This window comes from Phaseolus vulgaris, chromosome 9, assembly GCF_000499845.2.
Source record: "Phaseolus vulgaris cultivar G19833 chromosome 9, P. vulgaris v2.0, whole genome shotgun sequence".
In the NCBI taxonomy this organism is placed as follows: domain Eukaryota; kingdom Viridiplantae; phylum Streptophyta; class Magnoliopsida; order Fabales; family Fabaceae; genus Phaseolus; species Phaseolus vulgaris.
Window position 1 is genome coordinate 23,024,078 of NC_023751.2, and position 25,194 is coordinate 23,049,271.

General features: G+C 31.9%; 2 protein-coding genes across 8 annotated transcripts; one reads left to right on the forward strand and one right to left on the reverse strand.

Moving 5' to 3' along the window:
- Positions 1-2,196: 2,196 nt before the first annotated feature.
- LOC137820375 (DNA polymerase delta catalytic subunit) lies at positions 2,197-18,789 on the forward strand. 6 transcript variants are annotated; one of them, XM_068624433.1, is made up of 31 exons: positions 2,197-2,546; positions 2,664-2,774; positions 3,866-3,972; positions 4,081-4,240; positions 4,528-4,723; positions 4,815-4,950; positions 5,033-5,170; positions 5,494-5,571; positions 5,693-5,784; positions 6,035-6,101; positions 6,194-6,265; positions 7,816-7,902; positions 8,525-8,644; positions 8,752-8,850; positions 10,354-10,461; positions 10,594-10,689; positions 10,807-10,872; positions 11,013-11,069; positions 11,232-11,319; positions 11,430-11,509; positions 11,799-11,912; positions 12,431-12,545; positions 12,615-12,787; positions 12,928-12,999; positions 13,563-13,637; positions 13,728-13,817; positions 13,890-14,050; positions 14,793-14,866; positions 14,985-15,072; positions 15,186-15,283; positions 16,127-16,309. In XM_068624433.1, exons 1-30 carry the CDS (start codon positions 2,315-2,317, stop codon positions 15,271-15,273), a joined length of 3,240 nt encoding a protein of 1,079 aa, XP_068480534.1. In that variant the 5' UTR covers positions 2,197-2,314; the 3' UTR covers positions 15,274-15,283; positions 16,127-16,309. The 6 variants fall into 6 exon arrangements, with proteins under 6 accessions (XP_068480534.1, XP_068480537.1, XP_068480536.1 ...); XM_068624436.1 differs by lacking the exon at positions 16,127-16,309 and adding an exon at positions 18,343-18,789 and having other exon boundaries at positions 2,210-2,546; XM_068624435.1 differs by lacking the exon at positions 16,127-16,309 and adding an exon at positions 18,425-18,789 and having other exon boundaries at positions 2,210-2,546.
- A 529-nt stretch (positions 18,790-19,318) lies between these two features.
- LOC137820376 (E3 ubiquitin-protein ligase RGLG3) lies at positions 19,319-25,165 on the reverse strand. 2 transcript variants are annotated; one of them, XM_068624441.1, is made up of 12 exons: positions 24,799-25,165; positions 23,860-24,145; positions 23,608-23,692; positions 23,385-23,525; positions 23,194-23,307; positions 22,468-22,565; positions 22,283-22,362; positions 22,105-22,210; positions 20,891-21,018; positions 20,674-20,812; positions 20,520-20,576; positions 19,319-19,582 (listed from the first exon to the last, which is right to left on the reverse strand). In XM_068624441.1, the coding sequence occupies exons 2-12, from the start codon at positions 24,133-24,135 to the stop codon at positions 19,499-19,501; spliced, it is 1,308 nt and encodes a 435-aa protein (XP_068480542.1). In that variant the 5' UTR covers positions 24,136-24,145; positions 24,799-25,165; the 3' UTR covers positions 19,319-19,498. The 2 variants fall into 2 exon arrangements, with proteins under 2 accessions (XP_068480542.1, XP_068480541.1); XM_068624440.1 differs by having other exon boundaries at positions 20,674-20,815.
- Between the last annotated feature and the right edge of the window lie 29 nt (positions 25,166-25,194).

The window sequence follows — 25,194 nt, forward strand, 5'->3', positions numbered from 1 at the left end:
AATGTTTAGCCAAACTGACTTTGATATCAGAATAAAGCTTTTAAAAAGGACTTAGCAATTTTTGCATCAGTACAAAAATGAATCTATTGTTTTGTAAAACAACAAATTTATTTTGTGTGCAATAAGCTAGTTTTGAAAAACTTAAAACAGTTTTTGATAAGAACTTTGTAAACAATCCTTGTGCTTGAGCTCATCATCTTGGTTACGATATATAAGATAGATCACAATGCAAAAGGCATATTTAAACAACCTTTAACCTTATATAGATCGTAAATTACATAACAACAAGCTTCAAAGTGATTTTCTACATCAAACACACTCTTTGACATGTTGTGAAGAATCTTCATCTATCTTCAACAGATGTATGTTATATTAGGTACTTGAATAAGTTGAAAAAAATGGTTAAGAAAAAACATGTGTTGAAGAGTCAATATGTGAGGCATATCTGGTGCACGAGACTTCTCATATTTATTCATATTATTTTGAGTCTCATATGTAAATAGTGAGAAATAAAGTAAGTTGCAATGACGATGGAGGTGAAGATGAAGAAGCTCACCAAACATCAACCATTTTTAATCATCCCAATCACTTTAATGGAACTTCTTCAAAAGTATTTAAATAAGAAAGAACTCACACATTTGCATGTATTACTTAACTGTGAAGAAGTGCAACCAAAGTACCTAAGTTGATTATGACTTGCATATTTTAAGCATGTATACAGTAACTAACATAATGTTATGTACAAATGTTAGAATATTCAAACAATTTCAAGAAGCAATAAATCCAAACATCACTCAAAGAGAAATTAAGGCTATGGATGGTTTCAAACATATGAGTATTGATTAATAATAAACCAATCATAACATTGATAGTATATGTTTTTACACTTGCTTGCGACTATATTCAAATTCCTCTCGTCTTGTCATACATTTAGGTTCATGATAAGAGCAATATAGTTCAAAGTCAATTTTTGCATGACTTAGCATGGTGTCCAAGGAGAAAGGTTCTTAGTTGGCGTATTTATTTTGTTAACGATTTAAAGTTTCATACATAAAAAAGGGAGCATTGAAAAACAAACAATCAATGATGTGGTTTGTGTTAAGGGGTAATCATAGTGAGATGAAGAAACTTATTATTTTATTAAAGAGATTATGCAACTTCATTACATAGGAGAACCAACAAAACAATTAGTTCTATTTAACTGCCAATGGTTTGATTGTGAAATGAATCATTGTGTAGAAGTTCATAAGGAATATGATAATGGGGAGGTTCATCATCGTAAAGGGTATTTGAATTATGATCCTTTCATACTTGTAGCAAATGCAATTAAGGTATATTATATGCCTTATCCTTAAAATATTAAGAAAAAAAACATATAAGTGGGTTATCATTAAAACAAAAGCAAGAAGTATGGCTGATAATCAATATATATTGGAGGTTGCATATCAAGATTGCCTTTTGAATACTAAATTTGTGTCAAATGATGCACTACTTGGTCAACTAAGAGATGATGAAGGTAGATATGAAGAAGTAGTACACAATGAAGATGAAAGTGATTTTGATTGTAAATATATATCTAATGATGCTAACAATAATATCGACGATGATAATAAATTTTATGATGAATATGATGATCTAGACATGTTTTAAAATACATTTGGTTAACTCTTCATATTAATCCACATACAAAATATATCCTCAAAATTTGGTTAACTTTTCATATTATATATTATATAGAGAATTATGAAAAAGTACTGATTAAATTTAAGTGAATGTATGTATTATGAATATAACATTATATATTGGCTACAATTTTTTTCAGGTAAGTTATTAAGAACTTATCAGTACACTAATGACATGTGAGTGTTATTTTACCTATATTATATAACAAACAAAGTGACGTAATTTTCAATTGTATAATTAATCATATGTATTAAGATTTAAAAAAAATCGAGTTAACATATTTTTATTTCATATTTAATGTGTTTTAATTTTTTGATAGGATAAATTTTATAAATAAAAATCAGATAAAATTTCCAAAAAGCAAAAACAAACAGAAAATAAAACTTTAAAAATTAATAAATTTTATACTTCACATAACATGTATTTAAAAGCTCTATCAGTGTCCTGATAGCCTAATCAATTTCTAATTAAGTGAAGAATATCTCAACTCAACTAAAGGAATTGTATTATCCCAGCCACGTGCCGCGCGCGGGAAAATCTCACTGTACAAACACCCAACAAACAGGCGGGAACTCGTTAACCTTTCACTCCACACTCTCCCACGCTTCCAACCTTCTCTCTTCCGATTCCAATGAGCGCCTCCCGAAAGCGCGCGGCGGCGCCGCCGAAACCTCCGCCGTCGAAGCAAGCCTTATTGACTCAGGAAGAGGACATGGACGAAGACGTGTTTATGGAGCAAACCCTCATTTCTGAAGACGAAGAGTCCATGATTCTCCGCGACATCGAGCAGCGCCAGGCCCTCGCTGCTCGCCTATCCAAGTGGGCGCGTCCTCCACTATCGGCCGATTACGTCAAACAAGTCGGTGAGTATTTTCAGTTGATTTTTTTTCGTTTCTTATTTGGTGTTAGGGTTTTGTTTTCTCCCGTCATTAGTGGAATTTTATTGATTTGTGCTCTGAGTGTCTGTTTTTTGCTTTTAGTTTTTCAGCAGCTGGAGATTGATTACGTGATCGGGGAGAGTCACAGGGAGTTGCTGCCGAACTTGTCTGGACCTGCTGCCATTATCAGAATCTTTGGAGTTACGAAGGAAGGTCTGCTCGTGTTTCTGCTATCTTTATGCTACACAATTTGGTTTCTTAGACAATTGGAGATAAATGTTGCTGGTTTGTTTGTTTATAGTGTTGTGCGATCTCGTAGGGAAGAAAGAAAACCTGAATGACCCACTCAACGAACCGTTGCTAGTTTTAGAAGTTTGAAACAATAAAGAGAACGATAGTAGTCGATGATGTGTTTGAGCGTTTCTGTTGGTTTTCTATTATTAAGTCAAGTGTGGTTTACATTAGGAGTGTTTGGAGTTTCGTTTGGTTCAGTTTTTGGGGGAAAACTTGTAGGCACAGAACCAGTAAGTTCTTAGAGGAGAAATTGATTAAACCAAATCAATCTCAATTGTTTTGGTTCAGTTCTGCCATGTCAGTTTTTGATCAACCACTTTTTCTTTAATAAACACTAAGTTGACTTCACTTGTTTTTACACGATCCACTATCAACTAATTGCCCCTAAGGCTTATTATTAAAAGCATAATCAATCGATATAAATAAAAAATTAATGTAAGAACTTTCATGACAAGTAGAAATCTAATCTATGAATATGTTAATTTTGGGCAATATATGCATAGATAGCAAACTACACAATTTTATTCTGGTTCTGAAGCGGAAAACTGAAACAAACTGTATGTATGCTTAAGAAACCGAACTTAGTTGGGTTTGTTAGGTCTTTTGGTTGCCAAATTAAGATTTATCAACCTAGTGCACAGATAGTTTGTTTGATTCCAGATATGAAGTGATGAATGTTTCAGAAAAGGGCAAATTGATGCTTTTGACAAACTTGTGCTGAATATATTTTTGTATAGCCCAACATCATGTTTGGATTTTACTTTCTTGCATACTCAGGTACCTTGCATAATTCATGTCTGGATTTTCCAATGGTTACAAATGTCAAACAATGAATTTTGTGCCTAGAAATAATCTGTTTTGAGAGAACTAGTCAAGTGTTTGTTGAAAAAGTTAGTAAAAATAAAAATTATATATGACCTATCATTGTACTTATGATTATGGCTCTCAAGTCAGCCATGCAGCACCTTGTAGGAATTATATAATTAACTTATATTTTGCTTGTTTGTCAGGACACAGTGTTTGCTGCAATGTTCATGGGTTTGAACCATATTTCTACATCTGTTGCCCTCCTGGAATGGGTCCAGATGATATCTCTCATTTTCACCAAACACTTGAGGTATCTGGTTTAGTACCTGAAAATACATTTTTTTTTCTGGTTTTTAATGTAGGGTTCATTTATTTAACTTGCAAACTGCTTTTATTACTTGCTTTTGTCATGCTTCAGGGAAGGATGAGAGAAGCCAATAGAAATAGTAATGTAGGAAAATTCGTTCGCCGCATTGAAATGGTGCAGAGGAGAAGTATTAAGTACTATCAGCAATCTGATTCCCAGTCCTTTCTCAAAATTGTAGTTGCACTCCCAACAATGGTTGCCAGCTGCCGTGGTAAACTTATATATTTTAAATAGACATTCTATTTTCTAATATATTAACCATCTTATCAAAAGTCAGAAGTCCAGAATTACTTTATTTATGTTTAAGCTGCGTTCTTGGTTCTTATTGGCTGTATTCTTAGTTTGTTGTGTTATGGTCTCACACACTTTGGGCTAAATGTTAAATCTTAGCTTCATGCATCTTGCACTAGTATGTCTGCATTTTTTTGACAGTTGTCTTTGTTGAATTTACTTCATTTATGAATCAATGTTTCTTACCAATATTTCAAAACATGTCAGGTATTCTTGATAGGGGTATTCAGCTTGATGGTCTGGGAATGAAGAGCTTCTGGACTTATGAAAGCAATGTACTTTTTGCCCTACGGTTCATGATTGATTGCAACATAGTAGGTGGAAATTGGATTGAAATTCCAGCAGGAAAATATAAGAAGATAGCGAAAAGCTTGTCTTATTGCCAGTTGGAGTTTGATTGCCTGTATCCTCTTTCATGTGTCTATCTGTGTTAAAGGGTTATGGGAGTATTAAAATCTTTAGATATTTCTGTTCTCCCCTTAACAATATTATAGGTATTCTGATTTGATTAGTCATGCTCCAGAAGGGGAATATTCAAAGATGGCTCCATTTCGCATATTGAGTTTTGACATTGAGTGTGCTGGTCGTAAAGGTCATTTTCCCGAGCCTAGCCATGATCCTGTTATCCAGGTCTCTTTGCCTTCTCTTTTTGCCACTACAAATTAGTGCACTGTGTTATTGTTTTTCACCTGAAAATTCTCTTTTCTTTCAGATTGCTAATTTGGTTACTTTACAAGGAGAGGACCAGCCACTTATTCGTAATGTGATGACCCTTAAATCATGCTCTCCTATTGTTGGTGTTGATGTGATGTCATTTGATACGGAAAGAGAAGTCCTGCTAGCTTGGAGGGTAATTTCATTGTGTGCTTATCCATTTTTATACTTATGAAGCATAAGAATTTCAGCAAACCCCCCAATTTTTATTCACAAGTCTCCCTAAATAAACTGTTTTTTGGATATGCAATTAAATAACTGACATCTTGCATGTTTTGTTTCATAGGATGATGTTTTGTAGTTCTTATAACTTTGGCAATGGTCATTGCCATTAAATATCTTTGGTTTCTTAAACTTGTATATCATGAGTCAATTTGATATTATTTAACTCATGAATGGATTATAATCTTTTCTCTATTACACCCTTATATTTTGATGGAGGTGTTCTTTTTCTTGCAGGATTTAATTCTGGAAGTGGACCCTGATATTATTATTGGATATAACATCTGCAAATTTGACCTGCCATATCTTATTGAGGTGCTGACATGACTTTTAAACAGTACACTTTTAGAGTTGATAACTGTAAGGTTCTGTTATTTAAAACCAAGTTCTTGTGGTTATTGTTTTAATTTAATTTGTTATTTTCTTGTTTTTTCAGAGAGCTGCAAACCTGAAGATAGCAGAATTTCCTATTCTTGGCCGTATTAGGAACAGTAGAGTTCGGGTAAAGGATACAACTTTCTCGTCAAGGTAAGGAGATATAGTCTTCTGTCATGTACATGTTTCCTCATTATTTTATAATAGTCGTAGTCTGGTGGATTTTTAGGTTTTGTTAGTTTCATCAACTTTAATGAATATAGAAACTTGATTTCTAAAATGAATCCTGCATTTTACATTCTTAACATTTTCAATGACTTTTGGAATTCGTTTCTTTTTCCTTTTATTTTCTGAGTCCATGTCATTTGACTATCTACCTTATTGATACTTGATGGTTTTGTAGGCAGTACGGGACCAGGGAAAGCAAAGAAGTTGCAGTAGAAGGGAGAGTTCAGTTTGACTTACTCCAGGTTATGCCAATATTGTTTTGCTTTAATTGCCCTGTGATGGACTCTCTAAGTTTATTGCTTAACAGGTTTATTTGTTATGTTTCCATTTGCAGGTTATGCAGAGAGACTACAAATTAAGTTCGTATTCACTAAATTCTGTCTCAGCACACTTCCTTTCTGAGCAGGTAAAGTCATTCTTTTGACATCATTTCAACAATTATTTCCTCCCTTTATTGTGTATTGGCACAATGGTAAGGCTATTGCATTGTGACTTGGAGATGATAAGTTCAAATCTGGAATGCCTCTCTTCTTAGGGTATAAGCATGGTTATCAAACTCGCAAGTCAACTCGTTCGAATTTACGTTCCCACTCACCCTGGGCGAGTTGACTCGGAAACAAACTCGTTTTTTGATCAAACTCGGTAAACTCACACTGAACTCGTGAGTTTGCAACCGAGTTGACGAGTTAAGAGGGTTTTTCTTTAAACCCAAAACGACCCGTTTCTGAACCCAAAATTAGACAAACTCACATTGCCAACGTTAGGGTTTGCTCGCGTTCTTTGTGGTGGTGTGTCTGTTTCAATTGTGGTCGTGGTGCGCTGTTACGATTGTGTTGGCGTTGGTGGTGGCTTTTGTGGTGGCGTTTGTGGCGACGTTCGTGATCGTGTTCCGTAATTGTGATGTAGCGTCACTCTGTTTGTTGTGGTGGTGCGTCGCTCCGTTTGTCCTGGTCGTGGTCATGGTGCATTTGTTTGAGTTTAGGGTTTTCTTGGCCAAGAGAATATTGAGGGTTTTTTAAATCTGCTGGGAAGTTTTTTTAAAATTTGGGCCGTAAGAGAGAATATCAATTGGAGAATTTTTTGTCAATTGAATTTTATTTTAATTTCAGAATATTCTATTTTTAAATTTTTTGTTAATTTAACTAGGCATAACCCAAGAACATCCCCCATTTATTAAAATAAGTAAAAATGCTCCAGGATATAATGTTTATATAGGACCCAATTACATAATGTTTTATAATATTTATATTATATGAATTTATTTATTTGAGATATTTTGAACTTATATAATTCTCATTCACTACTAAATGTAGTTATTTTATTAATATAATGGACTTTTGTTTTAAATATTTTGATTAATTGTATGATTTGAAATATTTTTTTCATACGAAATAAACTCTTACGAGTCTAGAGAGCCTCCATGAGTCTACGTAGTCTCTCGAGTTTGATAACCTTGGATATAAGGTTGTGTACATGTACCCTTCTTCGATCCCATTAAGTGGGATGGGAGCCTTGTTCACTGGGTCACCCTTTTATTCCTTTATTTTCTGTTTCAAATACATCTTGGAAGTGGGAGCTGTTAATGGGATTTGGATCATGGTTGGAAAGTACTATTAACACATCTTTATATTAATATATAAATACTATACCTGTCTAGTTATAGCAGTTGATGAAGTTGCTGATTTACATGCATAGACTCATGATTTGATATGAGGATTGGCCATTTCAATTGGATTGCAATGCAGTTGTTATTTTACAGATACGCATTTCAATTGGTCTTTTTATTTGCTATTTGTATGTTTGCATGTGTGTCTGTGCTCTTTTTCTGCATTTTGACTTATTTATATGCTTACCATTATCTAGACAGCTTCTTTTGCTGGAATCTCGTCTTTGTTCTTGGATGTTATAGTGGTTGTCAATTTATTAGCTTAGTAACTGCTTGTTCATATAGTGCAGAAAGAGGATGTCCATCATTCTATCATATCTGAACTTCAGAATGGAACCCCAGAAACTAGGAGGCGTCTTGCTGTGTATTGTTTGAAGGTTTGCTTTCTGGTTCTTTTGTCCTAGGATGCTTTATTGTCATCTTTTTAAACTATTATTGTCTATTTTTTCTTTTGTTTCCTATCTAGTTCTCACTATTATAAATGTTGAAGTTGACAATAATTACTTTGTAACTCAGTTGATGATGAAAATTGTGATCTGACTGATTGTGAAACAGTTTTGGTTTGCGTTGCTTGTTAGTTTTATGGAATACTTCTGTGTGGGACGGATTTACCATGTTATTTAGTGACCCTTGGCTTCTGTTGGGAAGTTGTAAAGAAGGCTCTGTTTCATTTCTCCTTTTGATGTGTAACAGATAAGGAATTTTACTAAATTTTGTTGGCCAAGCTGTCACTTAAGTTGGCAGTAACTAATTCTAACCAACTGATTCCAGATATTATTTGACAGTAATATACTAAGAAAAGTTTCAATATTATCCTATTATACTTAATAATTTAGCTTTAAAAAGTTTTATTGTTTGTGATTATTTTCTGGGTGAATTGCTTGTGGTTCTTTAACCTATTAAAATGTTGTGTATCAGATATGGTGAATCCATTATCGGTATTTTACGTGTTAGAGAAATTGACCATTCAAAATTCATACTCTGCCCGTCAATGTGCAGGATGCATACCTCCCTCAGCGACTTTTGGATAAATTGATGCTCATTTACAACTATGTGGAGATGGCTCGAGTAACAGGTGTTCCAATTTCTTTTCTACTTTCCAGAGGCCAAAGCATTAAGGTAAGCGATCAAAGTTCCTTTTTAATTAACAATGCTGAGAATCACTTAAATGATTGACTCATTAAATTTGTATCAGTAATTCCTTGTTTTCTTTTCTTCCTTTCCAGGTACTTTCACAACTTCTTAGGAAGGCAAGACAGAAGAATCTGGTCATTCCTAGTGTCAAACAGGTCGGGTCTGAACAAGGAACATTCGAAGGTGCCACTGTAAGTTCATTCCTTTCTTTTTCATATTCATTATTTTAACGGTTAATAGGCGTTTATTAACTGATTCTTTCCACTTTCAATTTCTATACATTCATGTTTGTGTGTATGCATCTTCTAATATGAAATGAAATAGATTGTATTAGCTACCCATTCATACAATACAACTATTCGATGCCTTGTATTTTCTGAGAATTTTATTTATATTTTGTCTCAACAAATTAGATTATATTCGGAATTGAGCATGAATGAATTGGATATTCAAAGGCTCATAGCATCATGAACTCTTTACAGCAAGATTGCATTGCATTAAAGTTGTCAAATTTGAGTCTATGGTAACTCATTAAGGTTCTACAAACTTAATACTTTACCTAAAATAGTATTAAAAATACCTAATCATGTATCGAAACAAAATATCCAAGTGACACAATGGACAAATCACTGAAATACAATTATCCAAGTGGATCAAATGAACAAGGGCTTCACATCTATTACCTGCATTTGACTGAGCCTACCAGAGTTAAATCGAGTGTGGGTATCCCTGAGCTTTCGAGTGAGTTGCCAGTTTGTCAACTATGCTTTGTATAATTTTCTCCTCTATATTCATGAAACAATCACCTTTGTCAATGTATATTATTTTTGGTTAGATAGAAATTAGGATATTGTATTTTCACTTTACAGTTGGAACAAAGAAAGACAATTCTGCTATATAGCATTGCCTTTTTAGTTTAGGGAAAGTAGGTAAGAAAATAACTTTATCCTAATAATGACAAATGTACAGTGAGATTTTATTCTGATTTAGTTTCTTGATTTAAAAATGTTTTGAACCAGGAGAAAGATCTCCTAGGGTATCCCCTTTACAAGGGTTTCCCATATTTGGCACATTAAAGCTAAAGCTTAGTTCTCAATTGATACAAACTGAATGCCACCTTGATTAAACTAAACGCCCTATTCTTCCATCCTCTCCAACTAACAGAATTTTCTAACTGTTGATACTTTACTGTAACTAGTAACTATTGATGTTTTGGAATCCCTAACATGTTGGGCTTGTTTGGTTTGAGATTTTTTTTTTCTATTTTTATATCCCGTTTTTAAGGATTTGTGGAGACAATGAAAACAGTAAACAAAGTGATTTTTTTAAATTATTTGTGAAAATGGAAATAGTAAAAAATATTTTCTTAAATCAATTTGGTCCTTAGCTATGAATTGGAAATTTTATTGTTAAAATGTTCATATGTTATGTACTGCTTAAGCAAGCCTATAAACAAAGATCTATACAATCTGGATTTGCAGTTGTTTGTAGATACTTGTTATTTTTCCCTCTTGTTCTTCTGTTAATGCAAGAAAATATTGAAAACATGCTCAAATTTCAAGTTTCTTTATTGACAGAGATCTACATAAGTTTTGGAGTTGATTCACTAACCTTCTCCCTTTATTTTCCTTTTGGACATTTCAGTCGTCAAGTTGTTGCCTTTTGATGCATGATTTTTGAATTACAACTTGCAGGTATTGGAGGCAAGGGCTGGATTTTATGAAAAACCAATTGCTACGTTAGATTTTGCATCCCTGTATCCATCTATTATGATGGCCTATAATTTATGTTATTGCACACTGGTAAATATTTATTGTTTTGTTAGTTTTGCTTAAGCATCTAAGTTTTGTTTCTTTAGAAAGAAATATGGATATATATTACTTTATTCACCGGAATAGTTCAGTTTTTTTTTTCTATGTTAACTATTCTTTAAGGTGACTTCTGAAGATGCTCGCAAGCTGAACATCCCTCCGGAGTCCGTGAACAGAACTCCATCTGGTGAAACATTTGTTAAAGCAAATCTGCAGAAGGTATGTTGTTTGAAAAATTACTATTTTTCCTTTTTCTTTGCAGTTCTATGCTGATTTCATTGTAGAGGTTAATGCTTATATGAAGTTGAGGCACTGATGTAATGAAAATAAATTCAGGGAATACTTCCTGAAATACTTGAAGAGCTATTAACAGCCCGAAAAAGGGCAAAAGCAGACTTAAAGGTATCCTTTCTATACTTGTGAAAATTGACGTTGGGTTTAGATTGTTTTGCTGTCAACTGTTTTGATTAATTCAAATCCACTAATTGAATTCTGTATATTATATGTGCCTGTAAATGATTTCTATCAAACATCTACTACAGGAGGCGAGGGATCCCCTGGAGAGGGCAGTACTAGATGGTAGGCAGCTGGCCCTGAAAGTAAGCCGAGCCTCTTAATTTTGTGTCTTTTTTCCTTGTCCTTTTGTCTTTTGGTATTTGTTCATTTCTCACTACTGCTTTGTGCGTTTTAATAACTGTGTTAATTCAATATTTCTTGGTATTGATACATTTTAAACTCCATTTCTACTTACTTTTGATCAGATTAGTGCAAATTCTGTGTATGGGTTTACTGGGGCTACCATTGGTCAGTTACCATGTTTGGAGATATCATCGAGTGTAACAAGCTATGGTATTGCTTTCATCTCTTAGTTTGTTTGGTGTGTGTTTCTAAATTATCTTTTTGTTGAATGTAAATAGCATCTCCATTGATTTATGATGTTTGATTGGATGCCTCTAAAGGTCGACAAATGATTGAGCACACAAAAAAACTTGTGGGAGATAAATTTACGACACTTAATGGCTATGAGCACAATGTTGAGGTATAATATTTATAAATTTTATTATTTTGATACCTATCATACTCTATGGGGTTTCATGGGCTAGAAGTCGAAGCTATCTTAGGTTTTTATTGGTCCTTATTACTGCATTCTAGTCTGGGGAATTTAACATTGAATCAACAATATAAACTTTCTATCCTTGCCAATAAATTTTACATTTCCAGTTATGCATTTGTTTCTTAAATTTAATGTAGTCGTATCTTTTCCTTATATGCTTTACCACCATAACAATGACAAATGACTTGCAAAGTAATGTCATTCTTGCTACTAGGTAATATATGGAGACACAGATTCAGTCATGGTACAATTTGGTGTTTCTTCTGTAGAACAGGCTATGAACTTGGGGAGAGAAGCTGCCGAATATATAAGTGGAACTTTCACAAAAGTAACCGTTTATTTAGCGTTTTATTTTATTCTTTTATGATAGCCTGTGAAAGTGATGGAGTTCTAAACATGAAAACTGTATTGTGTTTTTCTTGAATTATTTTTATGGATCACTTATTTCAACAATATGAAAAATGTTCCTTTTTATATCTTCTCCAAACAATGAAGTAACAATTGATTCTGAAATCACTGTGTTTTGTTTGCTCAAGATTCAAATAAAAATGAGCCCCTCATCCTACAAAGCAACATTTGATTATTCCAATCATTCCCCTGATTCTTCAAATATGGAACAAAAAGTTTCATATTTTTTCAAATAATTTAGATTCAACAATTGTAATGTTATTTCTGAATTTATATTCATGTTAATTACAACTTCACAAAAATTGCAGCTAGTCTAAGGTTTTAGTCTGCAGATTGTTTAAGCTTCAGCTTCAGTAAACCTAATCTTAATTCTATAAAACTTATTATTTTATTTGCTACCTTGATTTGTCCTTATTTGTTGTCGTTTTGATTGTGAAGCCCATCAAACTAGAATTTGAGAAGGTTTATTATCCATATCTATTGATTAGCAAGAAGAGATATGCTGGTTTGTTTTGGACAAAACCAGACAACTTTGACAAAATGGACACTAAAGGTAAACATTACTCTTTACCTTCCTCTGGATTTGCTGAAGTGCCTCTTAAACTAAATTTTCATTGAACAGGTATTGAAACAGTTCGAAGAGACAATTGTTTGTTGGTAAAAAACCTGGTGAATGATTGTCTTCACAAAATACTGATTGACAGGGACATTCCGGGGGCTGTCCAGTATGTCAAGAACGCAATTTCAGATCTTCTCATGAATCGGATGGATTTATCTCTGCTGGTTATTACAAAGGTGGAAGTATATTGAATCTACAGACCATGCAATGGTCTCTCTTTGCTATTTGCTTTTAGTGGAACATTCAGATATTTGATGCTGAGTGCATTACCAAAATAATTCCTCTGAACTTGGCGCCAACATGCTTGCTTTAACAGGGTTTAACAAAGACAGGAGATGATTATGAAGTAAAGGCAGCTCATGTTGAACTTGCTGAAAGGATGCGCAAGGTTGGCTAGATAATCAAATATATATGTGGTTTTGTCTTTACCCATTTTTATTTTTTTGGAAAATTAGATTCTTGTGGCAAAGGAAAAAGAAGGCAAGGTTATAGTACATGATCATTTGCTCTATATGTGCCAAAACATCAAATGGTATATTAGAATTACACTTGAACTATGTAGGGAAATAAGAAATAATTTATTTATAAAAATCACACCAAGTACATTCTCAGTTCTATTTGTAACAAACAATCTCTTTAAAATACAAAAGTATGCTAAAATAAATAAGAAGTTTCTAAAGATATTATCTCTTAATCAAGTTTGGATATCCTGAAGATATTCTAATAAATCACTATTTACAGCAATTACCATGAATTATTTTTAATTTTGATGTGGGATTCTATATAGTCACCTCTCAGGTCCTGTAAATTAATGTTTCAAATGTTTGATAAGTTATTTGTGGAACTATACAGTATTGTTACTGGATTGAAAACTGTTTTAGGCTTATTGAGTTTGCCATGTCCCAGCTTGGTAGGCCGCAAATGTATTTGATTTGATTTTGTAATTGACAGCGAGATGCTGCCACTGCTCCAAATGTTGGAGATAGAGTACCTTATGTAATTATCAAAGCTGCAAAAGGTGCAAAGGTAATACCACATGTTCCCCTCTCTTTTTTATTATAGTTTTTTAAACATTTGTTTAGATTTTCTCTTGACTAACATGTGTAAGAAAATCAGGCGTATGAGAAATCAGAGGACCCTATTTATGTTCTAGAGAACAACATTCCTATAGATCCTCAATACTATCTTGAGAATCAAATTAGCAAGGTTGGTTTATCCCTTTCTTAGATGTTCTGGATTTCCAAATTGCTGTTCTTTATTAGCTTCATTGTATTGCAGCCGATTCTGAGAATTTTTGAGCCAATTCTGAAGAATGCTAGCAGAGAACTTCTCCATGGAGATCATACAAGATCTATTTCAATTTCTACTCCGTCAAACATTGGCTTATTGAAATATGCTAAGAGAAACCTTACCTGCATTGGCTGTAAAGCTGTACTAGGGTATCTATCTCCCCCTCTTTTCATAGTGTTGTCTTAAAGTTCCGGGTTGATTTTAATTTTATATATTCCCTTTCTTGTGTTTGCTTCAAGATTTTTGTGAAGGAAAGACACAACAGGAACTATGAAGAATTAACATTTATGCACATGCTAACATTTTCAATAACTAGGCTGTATATTTGAGAGATTTCCTATAGATTTTAAATATTTTAGAACTATAGGCCAGCAATATATTATAGAATTGTTATGAACCCTTTCATGTTACCAATTTACTTTAAGAAGACATACGTTCTTTATGAAGATGAACACAAGACCCCAAAAAAAAATAGCACATGTTCGGGGACCATTCTTTCAGAATAGTTGATTTAATGAATTTCCTGTCGTCTGTAAATTTTATCCCTACTTTTCAAAATGTTTCTGTAGATACTACCTGTGAGATAACATTTTGTGGAGGAGGTGGCATAGGTTTGCTCTAGAAATTGAAATTTTGATTTGGTTTCCCGGAGTCTTGTCAGGAAAGCCAGATTCTTCAGGTGTTATATATGAATCATAAGACTAAGAGACTAAGTTTTGTGATGGAGATTAAAACCTTTGCAGTTTACACCTATAGGCATCAAGTTGTATTTCCACTAGTGAAATACCTGATAATATTTATGTCTTGTGTTGAAGATTATTTTTATGAATTATAATGTACAGTATATGTCAGTATTCTGAAGGTCTCAAGTTTTTGTTTTATTTGGTTCAGCAAGGATCTTCACACAGTCTGTTCACATTGCAAAGGAAGGGAAGCTGAGCTATACTGTAAAACAGTATCTCAAGGTAGGGCATCCGTTGCACTCTGTTCAATTTGAAATGGTTTTTGGTTTTGTTGTACTGGATGGTTACAGTTATTTTTAATTGGACAAAACTCACAAAACAAGTGGTGGTGTACTTGTAGTGTCTGAGTTGGAGAAGCTTTTTGGGAGGTTGTGGACACAGTGTCAGGAGTGCCAAGGTTCACTTCATCAAGATGTTCTCTGCACCAGGTATGTTCATTTAGTGAAATTGCTTCAGGTTCTCAAACTTTTGGTTTTAAGAAGCACCATATTACAGTATTAATTAATTATTCGCTGATTTCTCGTGTACTATTTTGTTGTAGTCGGGATTGTCCAATTTTTTATCGACGAAAAAAGGCACAAAAAGATATGTCCGAAGCAAAATCGCAATTGGACCGGTGGAGTTTTTAAGTTTTGCCAAGTCAGTTTTTTCTCTATTTTCTTCCATATTCGGTCCTTTGTCTTCATACTGATCTCGACCATGAATTGCATCCATCCCATTAATCCAAAATCCAATATTTGCAATAGAAATCACTGGAACATTTATCTTTATATGTAGGAACTAATCTAAGGTTTTATATTCTAAAATAGAAAATTTGAGGTTTAATAAATTTTGGTCATCAGATTGTATTTTTGAGTAATATTTGAACTTTCTCGCAAGATTCTGCAACAATGATATAGAAATAATGTATTATTTTGAAGAAAAAAAATCTTTTGACATTATGACTATTAGTAGATTATGAAATTTTTTATACCCTTGTAATATTTTTATTTTAAAAAAATAATAAGTAATATAAGGATCTAAAGTTTTTTAGTATTTAGCATTAAAAACAGTGAACGAAATTTCATATTTTAAAAATTTCAAATTAAATTTTAATAGGAAATTTATTTTTAATAGAAAAAATTGCATTTACAAGATTCTTATAATTAACATTTATACCAAAATAAGTTTTTAATAGAAAAGATTGCATTTACTTTATGTTACATTCATCTTATACTTATCTTTATTTTGTAAAAATAAAGGAACACTTATTTCCCTTATTTTATTTAAAAATAACATTAATTATAAAAATTAAAGTTTTAAAATTTATTTTTAAAATTTAAACACAAAATGAGTGATTTAGTTATATAGAATTTATCTTTTTTAAGTTCTTGAAATAAAATTCATGTAGTAAACAATTAGGCTCTGTTTGTTTTCATGGATGTACTGTTCACAAGGAAAGAAGTGAGGGGATATTAATTGTTTGGATTCATTGTTTTGCAGGGAAAAGGAGAAGAGGATATACCTGTGAACATTAAATATCCTCTTCCCTCAAAATGAAGAGATGTAGAGGGAGAATCACATCAGCTGTAATATTTACGAATTTACCTTCATTCATCTACAAGGGTTTTTAATATTAAAAAACAATATTTTTTTTATTTATATAAGATGTGATTTTTTTTTCTAGTTTTATAGTATATATTTAATATTTTAAGAAATTATTTGAAATTTTCTTTTTTATTTAATTTGTTGTTACGTTTATATTAATATATTTTTTTATAATTATTATGTTTGAGTTTTTAATTTATTTGATAATAGTTTTTTATGAAATTATTTTTCATTGTTAATTATGTTATATTTTATTTAGCAATTATTTTTTATTACTATATGGTTTTTAATAATAAAAAATATTATCTTTTATTTATATAAGATCTGATTTATTTTTTGATTTATTTTCTAATTTTATAATGCATGTTTAATATTTTAAGAAATTATTTGAAGTTTTATTTTTATTTAATTTGTTGAATATATTTTTTTTCTAATTATAATTTTTAAATTATATATGTTTATATTTAATATATATTTATTTTCTAATTTTAATTTTTAAATCTACTAAATATGTAAAAGTTGTTTATTTCTAAACAAAAATAACTCATTTCATTATTAAAAAAATTTAATAAACAGAAATAAATTTGTAAAGTAACATTTAACAATTTAAAAAAAATAAATAAAACTCTTTCACAACTATCATATCACTCACAAACACTTATAAACTTTTTTCACACATTCACTCTAACATATTTCAATTTAAACAACCTCACTTCTCAAATTCTCACACATCTACTCCCTCAAATCTTTACACATCCACTCCTCAATCCAAACACACACTTAATGTTTAATGTTTGATTTATTATTTGCCAAAGCTAGTAACAATTATATATAAGAATAGTATCCATTAGGTTGGGAAAACTTATTAGAGAAAAAAAAATATCACTCTAATTTTGAAATAAACATTCATCATCTTCATGTTATTGATAAAATAAAAATAGTACTTTTTATTTTATTTATATCTATACTTGAATTAAAATTATGCATAAATATAATAATAAATTAATAAATTTAATCATATATATATATATATATATACATATATCAATTTTCTATTAATATTTTTGCTTGAAAATATAACTTTTTAAATTTTTGTAAGGTATTTTAAAATTTTGTTGGCAATATAATTTTTATGATATTTTAAATATATAATAATTAAACCATTTATTTTTTATAAAACAACTTATTTTTATTAAATTTTAACCAATATGATGTTTTAAACAAAACAAAAAAGGGAGAAAAGTTTCATTTTATTAAAATACACGGTCATAAATGTCATTTACTTAAAACATGAACAAAATGAATGTTTATTTACAAATTAAAAAAGATTGTAAATTATTTTATTAAAAAATTAGAGGAAGCAGGTATCTATTTTAAAACTGTAAGTGGTATGTGTCTCGGAAGTTGTAAATTTTCCATTTAGATGTCAACTGTAGATATTCATTAATTAAATTTAAGTTTATTTTTTTTTGGATGAGAGATATGAAAGAATGAAATTTCATAGTAACGGAATTTATAGAAAGTATGATAATTACATTTTATTATAAAGTTTCTTAAAATTATTTTATTATTAAGTTTAAATGTTTAATAATCAATTCGACACTAAATTATATTTTTAAAGATCAAATTGATACTAAGTAGTAAAAATTTTTAGGGATCAATCTAACCTTTTACATATTTATTGTCTAAATCAAATTTTTTTTTCAAGGGCTAAATTGTTATAATTTTCCACTTCCATGAACCAAAATGTCCATTTTAAGTAAGTTGCAAGTTGTTACAATCAAACTTTTCTGTTTTAGTTTGTTATTAGTTGCAGGTCCTTGTCGTGCTAACTCAATATTCTCTTTTCTTCATCTATGTTTAATTTATGTTGCTGATAAAAAAAAATAAAAAATAAAAAATGTTTAATTTATGTTTCTATTATTTCTAGCTAACGGATCTCAACCTAATATTATCGAACCCTAATTTTTTGGTATGTTGAAACTGAAGTTTGTTTTATTAATTGTTACTTAGTTATAAACTGTATTATGTATAATTAAAACTGTCATTTTTTTGTTAATCATTTTATTACTAAAGGTTAAGTCATAAAACCTCTGGAGATGATATGCCAGGCTCTCTGACAATCTGTTTCTATTACTGGATGAGCATGCAGCAAAGAGCCTAATTTCTTGCAGAAATTTGGTTCATGTGCAGAATTTGACCGTGGGGATCTCCGAAGTCAATGGACAAAAACTGGTGTTGGTGTTCGCCACAATCCTGACATTATTATCTGAGAGTAAGCCCGCAAATTTTGGTGATTGAAAGATTTATGTGGAATACTCAAATGATAATAAGCTATAGTTATGGGATGACATCAGCCTGGTTAAAAGCAGTAATTTGTTGGACTATTTTGATATTATATTTTTTAATTCTAGGAATATTGAAATGAGTGTTTACAAAGAGATGCCAATGGGATGAGATTATAGATGTTTTACGTAGAAAGATGGTGGTAGTCACCCATCATTTGAGTGGGCTGTACAAACAGTAACTGATGCGTGTTCTGATAAGTCAAAGATTTTGTAGTCTCATGTTTAGTTATTAATACATTTTTTGTCTACATAAAATAGAACAAATAACGATATCTTCAAGTCATATATCAAATGCTAATATTTGAGTTTTATACAATCTTCTGTTGGAGATGATATAAAATTTTAGGTAATAATACGAATAAAATATTTGTTTATCTTAAAAATCTCATTTAGTGTATTATTAAAATATAATTATTTAATTATACTTAAATCAATTTTTTTAAATTTTAAGAAGTTATAATGTAAAAAAAATTATTGAACGTTGTAATGCGATTTTAAAATAAAATTATGTTATAAAATGAGATTAGAAAAAGAAAGTAAACGAAGATGTTCTAAATAAAAGTTTCTTTAATACTTTTTATATTCAGTGATGGTACCGATCTTCAAGTCATCAACAATCAGATGCTTTGTTAAATGTAATATCAATTTCTCAACACGTAACTCAATAACTGGAGAAAGCTCACTAAACTAAATATGCTGCAAATTTAGAACATTTACATGATTTCAAACTAGAGAGAAATAGTTTCAAAATCTGAAATTTAATTTTAATTTTTTTTCATACATTTAATGAGAATTTTGTTAAAGAATTTACACCCGAAATCTATGTACATCTAATTCTTAACTTCAAATGGTCAGAAAGGGTATAAGGCATAATTTAATGTATCATGGGGTAATATACATACAGTATAAGCTTCCTGAATCAAGTGTACAATCTCAGGCGAGTTGTAATTTGCTTCCGGCACATTGGGCACGAAGATAATGTCGAGCCACACTCCTTGCAAGTCTACATCATAAGAGGGCAAATAAATTTTATTCGACATTTTACATACAGATAAAAAACAAACATGCATTTGTTCATTGCTTTCGCATACTGGGAAACATTAGATAGTTTTTCCTTTAAGTGTCACTGTTAAATTAATTTTATAAACTATATATAGTCTCATAATTCGTTAATAAGAGTACTTTCAATTTAGTTGTCGAAATTTATAAGCTTATCACATTAGTCTTTCAAAATAAGCCACATTAGTCCCCTCACATTGTCCTCTTTAGTCCTTAAACAAATTTCTTTATCACTGTAATCCTCCATAAAAATATATTCGATGACATTTCAGTTATTAGGGATTTAGTAACGTTATTTTGATTCCAATCGGCATAAAATTGGGGGTGCAATAGTTTCCTCTAGTTCACAATCGAAAGTTATTTCCTTTCAAGACACAACTAACTAAAGCGGGTTTTACTTTTTATTAGTTTTTTACAAGATCATGAATCCAATTCTAACCAACATACATTTTTTTACGGTAACACCAAGGTGATGGATGGATTAAATTTCTTAAGAAACTGATTAACTAAAAGACTAACATGTGACAATTTAAGTTTGAGGGACTAATATTGTGACAATAAATTTTGAACTGATGTGGCAAATCATGTAATAGTAGATGATGCAGTTAAAAGTGATTTTTCCCACCCTACCCTAATGTTTTGTTAATCTAGCAATGGATATGACAGCGTCGAAGACCATCCTTTTCATTTTTCCTTTGATTTTCATGAAAGGTGTTGAAAAATAGCTTTTCTTATTTTTGTTCTTGAGTACAAGAAACTGGGATGTGAAAAATGTAGCCTAAATTCCCTTCAATGTCTACTATGCACACAAAAAGGGCTTACAAACTCTAGGGCACGTTGAAATAGGCATTAAACAATATAAGTTTATTAAACAGACTTACTGTGTGACCACATCCAAAAGCCATGTCCTTAGGGTTGGTAAGACAAATGGGGCATACCTTGAACAAAGGAAAAGACATTAATCTCGTAAGCTTAGTAATCTCAACATCAATCTATCGCAATACAAAGTTAATGAGGGAGGAGCAAGGAACATACTGGTTCAATACCAGCTGGAGCCGATGGTTCAACTGATTCCAAATTTGCCATGTGCGGAATAGTCATGCGTGCATTATCATTATCTATTACTTCATTAGGCGGAGGGAGAGGCCTTCTCCATTGCTGAAGAACTGATTCTCTACTGGATAGATGAAATTAAAAGTCAGAGATCCTAGAATATAATATAGAATTATCATAGCTTGTGTTCATGGCTTACTCAGAAAGTTGTATATTTTGAGCTGCCCGGTACTGAAATGGAATTTCCATAAGGGCAGCAAGTGCAAATGCTGCTTCCTTCTTTGATGCTTCTGTGTTCTCGGACATGATTTTTGTGAAGTTCACAAACTGAAGGAATAAAAAAGGCAAACAAATTAGACAATCAATTTCATCAATAAAACAAGGGAAAAATTCATGACACTGGAATTTAGAAAGGTTTTTCAAAATGTGGAGCATGAAAATTTTCCAGCTCTTGTTGAGATCAATCAGTCATTTTACTTATTTCCAAACAGATCACCACCAGTTCACATACCAATTATTTTCACTGAACAATTTAAACAGCAACAAATTAAAAGCTTGTATTGGAACTGTAATTGAGTCTATTAATTTTAATTTATGTCAGGAAGCCTTTATAGAATAATAAGATTATAGTTTATACAACAATTTCAGAGTTACAAAATACTTCGCTCAAATATTTTCTGTTCACAGGAAAAAATGGTAAAATATTGCCTTGGCTGGTTTGGATATGTTAGGAGACGGCGTGTAGAAATTCCAACCAGGAGAGTAAATTAGATGGAAGGTACCAAAATTGCTAGATGTAGTGGGACATCTAAAAAAACTATAAACTAAACCATTATACCAGATTTAAAAAGGTTAATGATTTATCTATATAACCAATTCCTCCCAGTGGGAAAAGGTTTGGCTGTTGCTATCCACATCTAAGAATTAAAATATGCTAAACCTAAAATATAGAAGATGTGTCTCCTACTTTTTTATGTGTAAATCGCAATTTTTTTTTTCATGAAACATTACCCTCCCCCTAAATAAACTATTGATTCAAACCTGGACAGAATTTTAGAGAATGTTCGGATAGAAATTTAAAATGTCAAATAATTGAAAATGAAACATGGTTATCTCAATCATAATCCAATGTACTTCTCCCTCCATGTCACACATTGGTTAAACCTTGTTGGTAGTCATTTTGAAGTTTGTGATTTACTAATTTAATAATGGCAATAGATCTCCAAATTGTCTTTCTCGACCAATATGTCAGCTTCATAAAACATTTCTTTCAATTTATTACAGATCTCTGATATTTGTTTCAGAATTAGTTGAAGTACTATCCACTTTGTCAATATCATGCCAAACTCCAACTATCAAAGGTATGTTACCATAAAAGCAGACAATATTGAATTTCCAGGTGCTATCATCTACCTGAAAGTTGTCAAATACTCGCTCAGTAATGTTATCATCAAAGTGCTTCATCTCATCCCATGGTCCATCTCCAACGCCAACCAAAATAATCGAGAGAGGATAGTAACTGATAATCAGAATATCCCACATTTAGAACAGATACACAAACAACAGAAGGTTACAAAAGAAATTGCTCTACCTTGCACCAACGATGGAATTAATGGTTGCTTGTTCTTGAGGACTAAGCCTTCCATGTGGTGTATCTGGATTTCTGGTAACCTTAAAAAACACAATAGATGTTTTAGAAAAACATAGAGAAGTAGGGAACACAATTCAATCATTCCATGAAAAGAAAATAATTGGAAAAAGATAAATAGATAAAACCTGTCCATCAGCAATAATGACAAGAACATGATATTGACCGTTGTTCCTCTCTACGATGTCAATTGCTGCATCGATTACAGGGGCAAATGATGTTGGACCTATAAATTAGGGAAATGTAATAATTAAATCCCACGTATAGTCCTCCCTCCAAGAGAATGTTTCCTATATTATGCAAATGGCTATTTATCTTGTATGTTTTATTCAATTTGGTCCCTTATCTTTCAAAAAGTTCAATTTATTTCTTTATGTTTTCGAAATGATTCACAATGGTCCTTCCATCAGTTTAAAATTAAGTCTGTTAATATACAACCGCCACTATGATTAAAAAATATAAAAAAAATCACACGTCATTTCTCTTCTCCCTCCCCTATGTAAAAAAAAAATCCAGTTTGCTTAAAAATTAAGATCAAATATATTTTTAAAATAGCTTTCCCTCTTAATCCAATGAAGCACCTTTAGAAAACAAAATTGCAATGACTTACCAAATGTTGAAGTGGATAATACCTTAAATATGACTACCCTAACTACGCAAATGAACTCTAAGGTTGAAACAAACAAGAGGCAAGTAAAATTTTTAACTTACGATATGTTTAGTCATATACAATAAATCATAACGCATTTTCCTCCCTTCTCTTTCTCTCTCTCTTAAAGTCAAATATTTGCAACAGATACTTGTAATAAAATTGTAAAATCTAGTCAACAGGGAATAGGATGCTGTAAACAAACCTGATAGCTTTAAGCATGGAACAATCTCTCTGTAGCGTTCAAGTACTTCCTCAAAACCATGACAAAATCTATTATCTTGATAAAAACTGAACACATTCTGATCATGTGTAGAAGCTACAACAGTAAATTCTCAGGAATCAATAGAAGAGAAAATACAGAACATTCGTCGAAAGTGAGAAAGGGACACTCACCATCACCAAATCCAAAACAGGGTATCAGATTGTCTTCATCAAAGGAAGACAAAGTATGACCAATGATGGAGATAGCTTGCTCATATGGATTAGGACTGTTTCCGATATGATGAAGGCTTTTTCGATGGAACGAGTGCTTGCCTACAATTACCAAGGTGAGACTTTCTATATTCGCCTACATATATACATCTATAATAATGATTTCAGATTCCAAAGGAATAACCTGTCCATTCATTGCTTTTGGTGAAGTCAATAGCAACTATTAAATTTGAAGATTCCAGACCAGCTTCTCTAAGAGCAGAAACAACCTGAAAGATATCTTATATAAGCACGATGCTTCTACATATAGTTACGTCTGACGGAACACGAGGCACATACAGTCAAACCAATTCATCAATAGTGATTACCCTTATATCGCTTAGATTAATATTGCATATCCACTCTAAATTCACCATGCAAAAGTAGCAGTGCTAACCTGATCCAATGAGCTGAAATTATCAGCTATATATGTGGGTTGCTGCTTTTTCTGACTCCGAGTGTTTGCTGAGCTCCCAGTATAAGTAGAGGGTTGATTATAGGTAGTATTCGAATAATCCCAAGCATAATATGATTCCTCATAGGTAGTATTCTCCAAATTCCCAGTGTAAGAGGACGGCTGATGATAGCTATCATTCACTGAACTCCCACCATAATAAGGGGGATGTTGATAAAAATTATCCTCAGATTCATACATTGACTCTGAATTTCCCATAATTACAGACCTACTTCCAGAAATATCCAGATAAGTAAATAATAATTGACAATAGAGGTAAAAAGACGGGACTAAAGTGAATTAAAGCAAAAGCCACATCACCAGAAACAATAACAGTTCATGATCACTAGTAAAATATCACAAGACAAAAAATATCATTTGCATATACTCTGGTGTCATTTCCAGTAACTATTAATTGAATATGTTGTTTTCTCAAGATCAAACTTATCACAATTTCCTTCCAATGATTCCCAAATCATAGTTAAATTCTGGTCAAATAACAAAACATTCGAGCAGACACAACAGCAGTCACGCACATCACTAATTACCAGAAAAATCATCAGTAAAGTAACGAGACCAACAGCACTATAAAACTTCAGTGCATCCATGGTAACACCAAACAATTAGTCGAATTAAATCGAAACGCAAGTAACACACATCTTCTCTTCAAGCAAGCATACATAACAATGACTGCAATAACTATAACCTAAGATCGAAGCTAAAATCACGACGATTTCAATAAAGAGAAGAAAAAGGAAAAACTGCTAGGATCGAGAGTTATACAACCACAATTGCATCCAAATCACAGCACCGTGAATCGCTAACTAAAAACGACACTAAAAGAAGAAAAGAGAGAAGTGAGAATCGGTGTTCGAAGTTCACCTTGTAGAGTTGCTGTGCGTGGAGGCGAAAGCTTTGATGCAGAGTTTGGGTGTGGCGATTAGGTGTTTGAGATTGAGAGAAGAGAAATGTGGTGATGGCCATTTCGTTCTGTTAGATTACTATATTAGTAATTTAATTTAGTTAGACTTGGACAGAATTGGTGGCGTGTTTCTTATGCGTGCACCCTTTGAAAACTGTTTTTCTTCGCTTCGAGTGTTATGCATCCGTCAGAGTCAAAACTTTTTGCTCCTTTTATTAATTACCTTTTCCAATTTTTCCTTCTAGACACTTTCCCAACTCCTTCATCATCGCTTCCCTTTTCCGTTCCGCCACCGAAGAAGCGTGTTATCTATCTGTTGAGTGCGGCAAGAAACTTAAATTACTTTAATAATTTAC